The 13,335-nt window shown below is 39.0% G+C and overlaps 1 protein-coding gene across 3 annotated transcripts in view; it reads left to right on the top strand.

Moving 5' to 3' along the window:
• LOC114372090 (chromosome transmission fidelity protein 18 homolog) overlaps positions 1-13,335 on the top strand; it is a 52,677-nt gene that overhangs the window by 14,626 nt on the left and 24,716 nt on the right. For all 3 annotated transcript variants that reach the window (XM_028329487.1, XM_028329485.1, XM_028329484.1), the window contains exons 6-9: positions 2,614-2,715; positions 2,807-2,872; positions 3,520-3,627; positions 3,718-3,779. In XM_028329487.1, the coding sequence (XP_028185288.1) occupies positions 2,614-2,715; positions 2,807-2,872; positions 3,520-3,627; positions 3,718-3,779 (338 nt within the window). The remainder of the gene's footprint in view (positions 1-2,613; positions 2,716-2,806; positions 2,873-3,519; positions 3,628-3,717; positions 3,780-13,335) is intronic.

Here is a 13,335-nt window from a genome sequence, read left to right as displayed (position 1 = left end):
TTCACTTGTATCAGCAATTGGAACATCCATAGTCACAGTTTTCCCATATCGACCATCCTCACCCTCAATTTTCTTCCAATATCTTTTTCCTCCTTCCACTCCAACCTCAAAAGAACCACCTTCAGAGTTCAACTTTCCAGCACTTTCAGTGTCACCTCCATAGGAAAACATTAAGTTCCTATCTCTCTCTCTCTCTTTTTTTTTCTCGCCTGCTCAAAGCCATTTTCTTAGTTCCTGGTGGAATAAGCATTTTCAACTATGGCACTTTATGTAACCACCTTATCCTTCAATGGTGGAATAAGCATTTGCATAGCCAGAGTAAGTTTCTCCATGTCTAGCAATTTTTGTCTACATGGTGTTTTATTAAATGCTTCTGAAGATTTTGGCTTATTGTTTTCAGCCTTTTAGGCTTGTTTTGATGATTTTAGCTTCTGCCATTTGTGGTGGTTAAGCATTGTTCATTTGTTTGCTTTTGTCCATGGTGGTTAAGTCTTGGTTGTTGTTGATTCACAAAGTGTTTGTGAAAAGTCCTCATTGAAGACAGATTTTGTATTCTTCTATTTTTTTATGCTTTATGTTTATGTGAGCTTTTGTCCATGGTGATTAAGCATTGTTTGAGCTTTTGCCATGGATGGTTAAGCATTGAATTGTTTTGCTTCTGTCTTGAGTGATTAAGCATTGATTTTAGCTTTTGCTCTTGATGGTTAAGCTTTGATGCTTTGAGCTTCTGCCAAATGGCCTTGTTGTTGCCTTTGCTTGGTGGTTAAGCTTTGATGTTTGCTTTGGACTCTTGGAAGAAGATTGAGAAAGCCGATATTGATCGAAGATTTTTAGGAGCTATGCACCATGACTGCCCCTACATTTTGATTTGTTTCTAAATTTCTGTTTTGGCCGATGTATTTCTGACATGTTTAGCTATATTCCAATTTTACAGACTTTATTTTCGTTTCCTTTGATGTAAATGTATTATCTTCTTCAAGCTGGAAGTGCTTTTAACACCTTTCATCTTGTAGGGGGGGGGGGGGGGAAGGTATTAGAGATATAGATTACTAGCATTAGTTAGTTATTGGTTTAGATAGTTACAAGTTAGTTATTAGTTTAGTAAGTTAGTTACTCTTGTAACCAATTATGTAACAACTTATTAGCATTAGTTATATAAGGCACAATGTATTCATGTAATGAGTGAGTTTTGCTCATTTGAGCATTATCCAAAATAATATTCAATTTTTTCTTTTCTCCATTTTTCTGTCTTCCATTTGCATTCATTCATTCATGGCAGACATGAGATTTATCAGTATGCAGTTTTGTTAAATAACGGCCACGGCAGAATAGCGTGTCAGATTTTTTGCCAATCGCCATAGACAATTTATGAAGGGAAGCCCGCCATGGTGGCACCATAAGGTGCAATGGCGTGTTTATATGGCGGAATTTCTGCCTTCCGCCATGTTCCAACATCTGCCATTAATACTACTACTTATATATCCTTGTTAGTGTATTAGAGCTCATCCTAGATCCATTATTGGGCCACTTTTATTTGTATATGCTTCAGATGTCTATTCCTATGTGTGAGAGGGTGTTGTTTCTGGGCCATCCTCATTTGTCCATGCTTCAGATGTCCAACCTTGGATGTGAGGGGGTGTTGCGATCTTACATCAACTAAACATATGATCAATGTAGTCCTTATAAGGCTTGAACAATCCTCACGTTACTAGGTGATTTTTTAGGGTTAAGTTAGGCCCAACCCAAATTATAGAAACTAGGAATCATAAGATGCATTTTTTGAAGGTTGGGATAACCTAAACATTGGTGCACAATTGCTACTGAATCAATAGTGATGCATGCAATTTGAGGCGAGAGGTGATATAATCCTTGAGACTTGTGTTTGGCCTTAATCATTTGTTTATGTTGTTCCTTTGTACAAGAATGAAGTTTAGCAGTGTTATCCATAGCGGATGGCGTTGCGGCATATGGCGGAAGCATAGAAGGTGTGTGTGTGTATATACCTGTAGATTGTAGAGGTCGAAGGTAAAAAAAAAAGGAGAGGTTGAGTGTTTCTTGAGGTAGAGAGAAAAATGAGCAAGGTTGAGGCATAGAGAAACAAGGGTGGACAAGGTGGTTGTTGGAGGAAGGTGGTTGTCGGAGGTGGGTGGACAAGGTTGCTTAATACTTGCAGCATGTCCTCAAATGTTTGAGTGAGGAGATGATACGTTTTTAGGTGGGTGATAAGTTTTTTTAATGTTTTGGGCCTGGGTTAGCTTAGGTTTTTTTACTTTGGGTCTCATCTCTGGTTGGTCATTGGAGGTGGGTGGACAAGGTTGCTTAATGCTTGTGCCATTTCCTAAAATGTTTGAGAAGATGAGATGTTTTTAGGTGGGTGATAAGTTTTTTTAATGTTTTGGGCCTGTGTTGGGTAAGGGTTTTAGGGTTTTTTAACTTTGGGTCTGGGCTAGGTCAAGTTGTTAAAGTTCTTTAGCATTACTTGTCTTTCTTATCACATCATCACATTGCATAAATATCAATTTCTAACTCATTAGCTTACTCTCTCTTTTCTCCTCCTCTACCTACATCCCTTTAATTTGAACATATACCAAACAAGAGTTTTAAATTTTGCAGGTCAATGCTAGTGATGATCGTTCGACAGCAACAATTGAAGCCAAAATCCTTGATGTGGTCCAGATGAACTCTGTCTTGTCTGATTCAAGGCCAAAGTGTCTGGTATTTTTTCTTCCATTCAATATTTTCATTTTGTATCTTACTATCGTTGCATGGAGGTGAAAATGCTTATCTGTTGCCTTTATCTTTTCAGGTGGTGGATGAAATTGATGGAGCTCTTGGTGATGGCAAGGGTGCTGTGGAGGTTCTTTTAAAGATGGTTAGTGCTAGATGCCAATGTCGGCTTGCCTTCTAAAGTGAATTGGCTAAGCAAACCTTAATCGTAGTCATACTAAACATTCTTTTCAGATTGCGAAAGGTCTCAATTTCATGATACAAGTTTGTACCTTGATTTTTGTTGTGGCTCCACTATAATTGATTTCTTGATTGTGTTCACTATTCATGCATTCATCATTATGACTATAATACAAGTACATAAATTATCTTAGTAGACATGTTATGATATGCTTGATGGCATTTGTATGTAACTGAATGTAGTTTTCTGATTCTATTGTGTTTTAAAGTAGATTTAATACACTTTTCAGAGGGTAGTGTTGGACTTTTGGGCTTGAACAGCATGACTATCTGAAACATTGTTTTGTGTACATTTTAATTTAGAACTGTTATCCTTAATGATTTTCCTAGGTTGAGAGGACCAAAGTTCCTTGTCTATTGTGTCACTTGTAATTGACTAGAGAACCTTTAATTAACTTAAAAATAAAACATATATAGTTTCTTCTAACCAACTAGAATTATGCTGGTTAAGGCCTCCTTTTTTTGGGAAAGTATTACTAATAGTTACAAGGGAACTTTGATGAAAGTTTGTTATGGGAAATCATAAAGCTCTATTCAAATCAAATCATGCAGATTTCTTCTGAAAGGAAGCCTGATGCAGGGAAACAAAGTTTGGGCAAAGGACAACAGGAAAGGAAGTCATCAAAAAAGGGTTCAAAAACAGCTTCACTTTCAAGACCTGTGAGTTTTGGATGTTCTGATGTTCCTATTGTCAGTATTGTTCACTAGACAAATCATTTGCAGTGATGTTGATATTGGTTGTTAATGTAGGTGATCTGCATTTGTAATGACCTATATGCACCTGCCTTAAGACCATTACGTCAGGTAGCCAAGTAAGTTTCTAATTCAGATAACTAATGCATGACATTAATGTTCTATGTCTGAGCCTTCCTTATTATTTCAGTTATTAAATATTCTATACTACCTTAAATTGCTTCTCTTTTTTAATTAAATTTTCAGGACTATTTGCCACAATTTTAAAAACTTTGCCAGATCAAAACCTTATATGCATGTTGATTTAGTTTCTCTATAAACTTGAACCCCAACAGTATTGAGAAAAACCCAAGTCCCATATCTGCTAAAAATAAAAGTCAAGTTAGAATATATAAGTGAGAGGCAACCCTCACCCCTTGGGGTTAAGTTAGGCCTAAACTCACTTTGTAAGATTCTAAGATGGTATTAGAGCATATCCAAGATTAATCCAAAAAGGCTACCCACCATTGTTATCCACGCACCAAACCCAAGAAATGCTGGGTGTGAGGGGGTATTAGAATGAATGTATAAAAATAACTGATTACAAACAGTTATTACAGGACAGTTAGACAGCTAACTACTTTTCTTTCACTAACTTAGTTTAACAGAATTCTGTTAGCTAGTTTTTAGTTAGTTTGTGATTAGTTTCAAGGGCTAGAGGTTTATAAATACCTCCTTTGTAATTGCGGTTAACTTTTTCAGAATCAATAATATCAGTTTTTCTTTTTTCTGTTCTCAATACTTTCTCTTATTTTCTCTGTTCTCTCAGTTCTCTAAATCTGATATGGTATCAGAGCTTGTTTCTTTGTAAAAGCTCTTCTCTTCAGTTTATCGAGCTGCACCTTCACATCCATGGCTTCCGCATCTCAATGTTTCAGTTCACATTCATTTCCGGCAACGATAGCTGAGAAATTGGATGATTCCAACTATCTACACTGGCGACAACACGTTGAACCAATCATTAAATCGCATAAGCTGCAGAGGTTTGTGGTTAATCCAGTCATTCAGCCTCAATTTCTCACAGAAGATGATCGAATCATCAATCACATTATTCCTGAATATGAAGCTTGGGAAGTGCAGGACTAAACGTTGCTTGTTTGACTTCAATCGACACTCTCGATGTCTGCCCTTTCTCGCGTGCTAGGCTCAAATCACTCCTATCAGGTATGGGAGAAGATTCACGAGCATTTCAGCCTTCACACCAAGTCTAGGGCACGGCAATTACAGACCGTGATGCGTGCGGTCTCACTCAAAGGGAAAACAATGGATGAGTACCTTCACAAAATCAAAGGCTACGTCGACGAGCTTGCTGGCGTTGGATTTCTAGTACGACATGAGGAGCATGTCGGTGCTATTCTTGAAGGTCTACCTTCGGATTATGCACCAGTAGTTTCTGTGATTGAAAGCAAGAAACGTACGCCATCAATTGCAGAGATTGAGGCTCTACTTTATGGCCACGAAACTCGCCTTGCTCGGTACAATCGAGACACTCAGATGCTTGCGTCTCCATCCCTAGAGGAGGTTATGGTAGAAGTAACAGTGGCTGTAATACTTTGTTTGATCGAGGTGGTGGTCGTGGTGGTTCTGGAAGAGGCCGCAGTGGAGGCAGATTTGCTAACTTCCAGTGTCAAATCTGCCTCAAGTATGGTCACACTGCTAATGTGTGCCACTTTCGTTTTGATATGAATTTTCAACCTCATGAGTCACTCACCTTTGTTGATCCAACTACACTCCAACCAATCCCTTATTCGATTGCCTTGGGTAGGACCTCAAATACTTGGGTTAATCCTAACTTTAAATCAGTTACTCAGTCCTCTGGCCAGCCTAGTGTGGTGCTTACCAATTTGACACCTCAGGGTAATGGTCAAGCTAGCTCAACATGGATTCCAGATTCTGGAGCTAGTTTTCGTGTAATTGGTGAATCACAACATATCAAACAGCTGTCACATTTTGATGGACCTGACCAAATCTTTATAGGAAATGGTGAAGGTTTGAGTATTTCCAACACTGGCTCTTCATCTTTTTTGTCTCCTAATGACTCTCATATTACTTTCAAACTTAATAAGTTGTTACATGTTCCTCCTATTTCGAAAAATTTGCTGAGTGTCAGTCAGTTTGCTAAAGATAATGCTGTTTTCTTTGAATTTCACCCTCACTTATGCCTTGTCAAATTACAGGGGACCAATAAAGTGCTCCTTCAAGGTGCTGTGGGTGCTGATGGCCTCTATTCTTTTCATAACATCAAACTCCAACATCATAGACCTCAGTATTATCAGCAACATCTTCTACTGCTAATAAAGAGTCTACTGTTACGTCTAGTTCTGATTTTTCATCTCCTAGCACTGTTAACCTTTGGCATGCTAGGTTAGGACACCCTAATAGTCAGTCATGTACTAAAACTTGTTCTTGATCAGTGTAACATTTCTTCATCTAATAAAGTGATTACAGATTTTTGTGTCTCTTGTTGTGTGGGAAAATCTCATAGGCTGTCTTCCTATGCTTCCACTTAAGTTTATTCTCCTTTAGAACTTGTCTTCACAGATTTATGGGGGCCTTCTCATTTAACCTCCTACTCTGGTTTCAAATACTATGTATCGTTTATTGATGTCTTTTCACGATATACTTGGATATTTCCTATTAAAACCAAAGCTAAAACTGTGTCTGTTTTCCAAACTTTCAAGTTATCAGTTGAACTCTTTTTTTTTTGCACAGCAAAAATCAGATTTATATATTATATATAATACAGTACTAGGTGTACTGCAGAGAGGATAAAAATGTACAAGGCAAAAGTTGTCTAACCCAACTGAAAGTTACATAATGACATTAGCTGAAACCAAAAAGGAAACAACCCCCTAAGACAACTCCTCCCTCAAAGTAGTGGACCATTGATTGAAATGAATATGGAAGTCTTTGTCCATACATTTTAACCATGACCACGTATGGAATAAAGCTTCATCCATGACTTTTCGGGGTTGAAAATCTGGTTATTAAAAACCACAGAATTTCTATGCTTCCAAATAGTCATGGATAAAGCTATCCAAAGCACTGTCCATCTGTTGTCTATACATCTTCTGCTATTCCACTGCGAGAATTGTATGAAATGATTTTTAGGATCAATGGGAAAAGGGCCTACTCTATCAACCCATCTCAAGACCTCCCACCAAAGATTCGTAGTTCTTGTGCAAGAGAACATGACATGACCAACACTTTCCTCCTCTACATCACATAAAGGACATGTATACGAAGGTAGAGCCACCTGCCTCCTTCTTAGATTAGCCTTAGTAGGCAATCTGTTTTTAAAAATTCTCCAAGAGAAGGCACTTGCTCTTGGAGGAATTTTCAGATTCCACATAATCCTGGAAGCATTGTCTTCATTGTCAGAACTGCCAACATCCATGAATAGGTTGTATGCTGACTTTGTGGAATAGGACCCACTAGGATCAGCCCTCCAAGTAAGATAGTCCAGTCTAGAAAGGTGAATCTGAACCCCATCAATTTCATCCATGAAAGCTGCCACCATGTCAATTTCATGATCAAAGAAATTTCTCCTCCATTGTATCTTCCAATCCCACCTATTATCAACATGTTGACTCATTAGGCTGATGGTAAGGTCCTGCTGCTGACTCACCTGATACAAAACAGGGTATTTGTCTTTGAGGGTTAAGTCATCTCCCCTCCATTTATCCTTCCAAAACTTGATTTTGGCCCCATTGCCCACCTTCCACCTCAAGTTATTGGTCAAGCTACTGTGATTCTGCTGCTGGAAGATAGATTTTAAGTCCTTCCACCAAGGAGAAATGTCTGTACTGCTTCTGCCATATAGTAAGGCATGCAATCCTCCATATTTAGACACTAAGGTTCTTGCCCAAAGCTGGTGCAGATTATTTGCCAACTGCCAACCCCATTTGCCTAGCAATGTCTCATTAAACTTGTTCAAGTCTTTAATTTCTAACCCCCCTCTGATTTTAGGAAGGCAAACTGTATCCCATTTGACCCAAGGGATCTTAGTTATGTCGTTGCCACCTCCCCAAAGAAAGTTTCTCTGAATGGATACTATTTTCTGAACTACTTTTTTGGGAATTCTGTAAAAAGACAGCAAGTAGATAGGCAAGGCTGTCAAAACAGAATTGATGATGGTGATTCCGCCCCCCATCGAGAGATATCTATGCTTCCAAGATGCCAGCTTGGTCTCAAACTTGCTGATGATAGGCTGCCAAACACTCCAGGTTTTTGGGCTGGACCCCGCTGGAATTCCAAGATAAGAGAAAGGAATATCCATCTGTCTACAGTTAAGAAAATGAGCTGCATCTCTACACCATCCCTCTGATTTGCCCAAACATCCAAACTGACTTTTAGCATAATTAATCTTGAGGCCTGAAGCCAGCTCATAACATGTCAGAATGGACTTCAAAACTCTAACATTGGCCGAATGTGCAGTTCCAAAAAACAAAGTGTCATCTGCATATTGCAGAATATTGACATCCTCCATCAAACTTCCCACTTGATAGCTGCTGAACAAGTTCTTAGATATGGCTGTCCTCATCAATCTTGTAAGACCTTCTGCTACTAAGTTGAAAAGGAGGGGAGCAAGGGGATCTCCCTGCCTTAAGCCTCTCTCGGGGACAAACTCCATAGTGGGACTGCCATTGATTAGAATGGATACTGATGCAGTAGAAAGACATCCATGAATCCACTTTCTCCACCTTTCACAAAATCCCATCCTCACCATCATATAATTAAGAAAGCCCCAAGAGACCGAATCATAAGCTTTTTCAAAGTCAACCTTGAAAAACATGCAAGGCTTATTTTTTGATTTAGCTTCAGCTATAACCTCATTAGCAATCATCACTCCATGCAGAATATGCCTTCCTTTCATAAAGGTTGTTTGCCTTTCATCAATGAGGTGAGGTAACACTAGGGCTAACCTATTAGCCAAGAGCTTGGACACAACTTTATAGACACAACCTATAAGAGAGATTGGCCTATAGTCATTAAGAGATTGGGGATCCTTGAGCTTGGGGATAAGGGCTATGAAGGAAGCATTGCTTCCTTTTGGGAAAGAAGCATTAGTATAGAACTCATCCAAGAACCGCATAAAGTCAGGCTTCAAAATCTTCCAAAACTGCTTGATAAAGTTGAAATTAAGGCCATCCGGGCCTGGACTTTTGTCACCACCACAGTCCCACACAGCTGAGGTAACTTCTGCTTCAGTGAATCTGGCCACAAGGGTTTCTTTCTCACTTTGACGAAGGGAAGGTAGCTGCACACCATCCAGGGTTGGTCTATTAAGATTCTGCTCAGAGAATCTGTCTTTAAAATGATTAAAAGCCTCATTTTTAACACTACTAGGGTCCTGGACCCACACCCCATCAATGATCAATCCTTGGATAGCATTGTGCCTTCTTCTGTGATTAATCAGTTTATGGAAGTAAGCAGAATTTCTGTCCCCTTCCTTTAACCATTTCACTCTAGCCTTTTGCCTCAACATCGATTCATAGGCATTAGCTGCATGCCATAGCTGCTCTTGAAGAGATTTCTTGAGCTCCACTTCAGGTTGAGTCAAAGTTCTATCAGAAATACCTGCCTCCAAAGCATTCAACTCCCTCTTTAAATCCTGAATTTTCTTAGCATTGATAACTCCATTAGATAAGCTCCATTGTCGTATGCAAGCTTTAATGAACTTCAACTTTTGCTTGAGGGTATATCCTCCCCAACCACTAGGGTGATAATTGCTCCACTTAAGAGCCACCATATTTTGGAATCCCTTGTCCTGCATCCACCAATCCATGATTTTGAAAGGCTTAGGTCCCCAGTCAATGATTTTGGATCTCAAAAGAATAGGGCAGTGGTCTGAAAAATTCCTATCCAACACAAACTGGGTGGTATCAGGCCATTGAACCAGCCAATTTTCAGATAAGAAAAACCTGTCCAGCTTACTCATGGCACTTCCATTAGGTCTGAACCAAGTGAACATTCTGCCAATAGATCTAACCTCCTCTAAGGCCATAAGTGAAATCCAAGAGTTGAATTCAGCAATGCTAGAGGAGTTGACCACATTCTGAGATGAACTCACTCTCTCATTTTGATGTCAGTGGAGAAAGGTGATGACAGAAAGCCCTCCTCTGGTTCCAAGCGCGAGTTTCTTCCCCACCCAGAGGCCATGTCCTCTCTCATCTCCAGTGAATGTCGAATACCATCCACTATGACGTTCACCTTTTGAACGATGAGTGGTTTCTCCTTCGTGCGGACTAGAACCCGCGCGATGTTCATCCTCGACTTGTTCTCCGTTGCCGCGTCTAGCTCCACAAATTCACCACAGGTCTCCACGATGGCTGCGAAATACTCGGCTTCCCAAGCTTGCAAAGGAACTCCCCAAATGTGAAGCCATGTTAGACGATATGACGGCATCATCGCCGGCGTCCACTTCTGAATGGAGGAAAAAGGAGTCGCTCCTGAAACAAGTTCTCTGTGGTTGATGTTGTTAGCTGTTGAACTCTAACTTAACACTAAAATAAAGTGTTCAATCTGATTGGGGTGGTGAATATAGACCCTTCTCTGCTTTATTAGCTTCCTATGGCATTCCACATAGGTTAATCTGTCCACACACTCATCATCAAAATGGTGTTGTTGAAAGGAAGCATAGACATATAGTTGATCTAGGACTCACATTACTTCATCATGCCACTCTACCTCTACAGTTTTGGGATTATGCTTGTCACTGCAGTCTATTTGATTAATAGGTTACCCACTGCAGCACTCAACTTTGTTATTCCTTTTGTCACTCTTTTTAACAAAGAGCCTGATTTTCACTTTCTTAAAACATTTGGCTGTGCATGCTTTCCTCTGTTGAAACCCTATTATACTCACAAACTAGATTTCAGGTCTCAAGAGTGTGTTTTCTTGGGGTACTCCTCTTCATATAAAGGCTACAAGTGTCTGTCTTCAACTGGTAGAATTTATATTTCTATGGATGTTTTGTTTAATGAGTTGAGGTTTCTATATTTAGATCTGTTTTCCTCTTCCTCCAGTTCAACACAGAATATTACTTCTGTGATTTTAGGGACTGCTGGGGAGAAAAACAATAGGAGAGGAAGAATAATTCTTGTATATTATTCAGGAATAAAAGATTTACATATATAGGCAAGGCTGCCAATTACATAATAAATGCAGAAAGGAAAGTAAATAAAAAGGGATCAGATCAAATCAGAGAGATTTGATTCTGACCCAAAATAATAATCAAATCAGATCAAATCGGAATAATCTGATCTTGATCCTAATTATTCAATCTTCTAGAAAATTAATTCCAAAAATAAACATCTAGCTGTCTAATTAATTCTTAATATAGACATACAACTGTCAACAACTTCCTGTTTCAGCCTCTACACCTTCACTTTCCCAAATACCTTCCTACAATTCCCTTTCAGCTCCCTCTGTTCCTCCTGATTTCTCTGCAACTTCCTTAAATCAAACCTCACCTGAATCCACTTCCTGTCATCCTCAATCATCTAATATAGTGTCGTCTAGTGAATCTATACCCACTGCACCCTCTCCCACTCATCCTCAATCATCAAATACTATGTCTCATAGTGAATCTGTGTCTGCATCAACTCCCATTCCCATCAACACTCTCCCAATGGAAACTAGGTCTAAATCTTGAATACACAATCCTAGGCTGCATCCTTCATTATTTCTTACTCATTCTGAACCTTAAAGTGTAAAGCAGGCCTTGGAAAGTTCATAATGGTTTGCAGCTATGCAGGAGGAGTATAATGCTCTAATGAGAAACAGAACTTGGGATTTAGTTCCATTACCAGCTGGTAGACAAGCTATTGGATGCAAGTGAGTCTTTAGAATAAAAGAAAATGCGGATGGTTCAATCAATAGGTACAAAGCTAGACTAGTTGCTAAGGGATTTCATCAAGTTCATAGCTTTGACTTTCATGAAACATTTTCTCCTATGGTAAAACCAGTTACAATTAGAGTAGTTCTAACTCGTGCTCTCTCACAAGGCTGGGACTTATTTCAGCTTGATGTCAACAATGCCTTTCTAAATGGATTACTTGAGGAGACTGTCTATATGACTCAACCTGTAGGTTTTGAAGTTGAAGAAAAATCCTTGGTTTGTACACTTAACAAGGCTCTCTATGGGTTAAAGCAAGCTCCAAGGCAGTGGTTTGACAGGTTAAGGTTAACACTTATACAGATTGGGTTTGTAGGAAGCAAGTGTGATCCCTCTTTGTTCATTTATACACATCAACAACACACTGTATACATTCTAGTTTATGTAGATGATATCATCATCACAGGAAGTTCTAATTCTCTCATTCAACAGTTAACCTCGAGATTGAATACAACCTTCTCTCTCAAACAGCTAGGTCACTTGGACTATTTCTTTGGACTGGAGATTAAGTATCTCCCTAACAGGTCTATTTTGATGTCTCAAAGCAAGTATGTCAGAGATCTACTTCATAAAACTCAAATGGCTGAGGCACACTCTATCTCTACTCCTATGGTTACAAACTGCAAACTGTCCAAACATGGAGCTGATCTATTTCATGATTCAACTCTCTATAGGTCAGTAGTGGGTGCCCTGCAGTATGCTACCCTTACTAGACCTGAGATTAGTTATGCTGTTAATAAGGTTTGTCAGTATATGGCTAATCCATTGGATTCTCATTAGGCCGTGGTCAAAAGGATATTAAGATATCTCAAGGGTACTATATTTCATGGTTTATTCCTTCAACCTGCTTCTGTTTCAAAACCTATGGCACTCTATGCTTTCTGTGGTGCTGATTGGGCATCAGATATTGATGACAGACGTTCCACATCAGGAGTAGCTATCTTTCTTGGCTCAAACTTGATATCCTGGTGGTCCAGGAAGCAACAAGTCACAGCAAGGTCTAGCACTGAAGCTGAATATCGAAGCTTGGCTCAAACATCTACTGAATTAACCTGGATTGGATTCGAACCCTTCTAACAAAATTACATGTTTCTTTTCAAACTCCTGTGGTTTACTGTCATAATCAAAGTGCAATGTCCGTAGCTCACAATCCAGTGTTCCATAGTAGAACAAAGCATATGGAAATTGATGTCTTTTTTGTAAGAGAACAAGTTTTGGCCACACATCTCTCAGTTGTGCATCTTCTTGCCTTAGATCAATGGGCAGATGTCTTAACCAAGCCACTTTCCTCAACAAGATTTGAAGTACTAAGGGACAAACTCAATGTGAAGCACTTTTCTGTAGAAAAACCTCCTCCTTAAGTGTGTGGGGGGTATTAGAATGAGTGTATAAAAATAACTGATTACAAACAGTTATTGCAGGACAATTAGACAGCTAACTACTTTTCTTTCACTAACAGAATTCTGTTAGTTAGTTGTTAGTTAGTTTAACAGAATTCTGTTAGTTTGTGATTAGTTTCAACGGCTAGAGGTTTATAAATACCTCCTTTGTAACTGCATTAAAGGTGAACTTTTTCAGAATCAATAATATCATTTTTTCTTTTTTCTGTTCTCAATACTTTCTCTTATTTTCTCTGTTCTCTCAGTTCTCTAAATCTGATAGGGGGTGTATTGGGAAAAACTCAAGTCCCATATCGGCTAAAAATAAAGTCGATTGAAGTCTTATCTCACTATTTG

This window comes from Glycine soja, chromosome 10, assembly GCF_004193775.1.
Source record: "Glycine soja cultivar W05 chromosome 10, ASM419377v2, whole genome shotgun sequence".
NCBI lineage: Eukaryota > Viridiplantae > Streptophyta > Magnoliopsida > Fabales > Fabaceae > Glycine > Glycine soja.
Note: the sequence above shows the minus strand (reverse complement) of the source record. Positions and strands in the feature narration are given on the sequence as shown.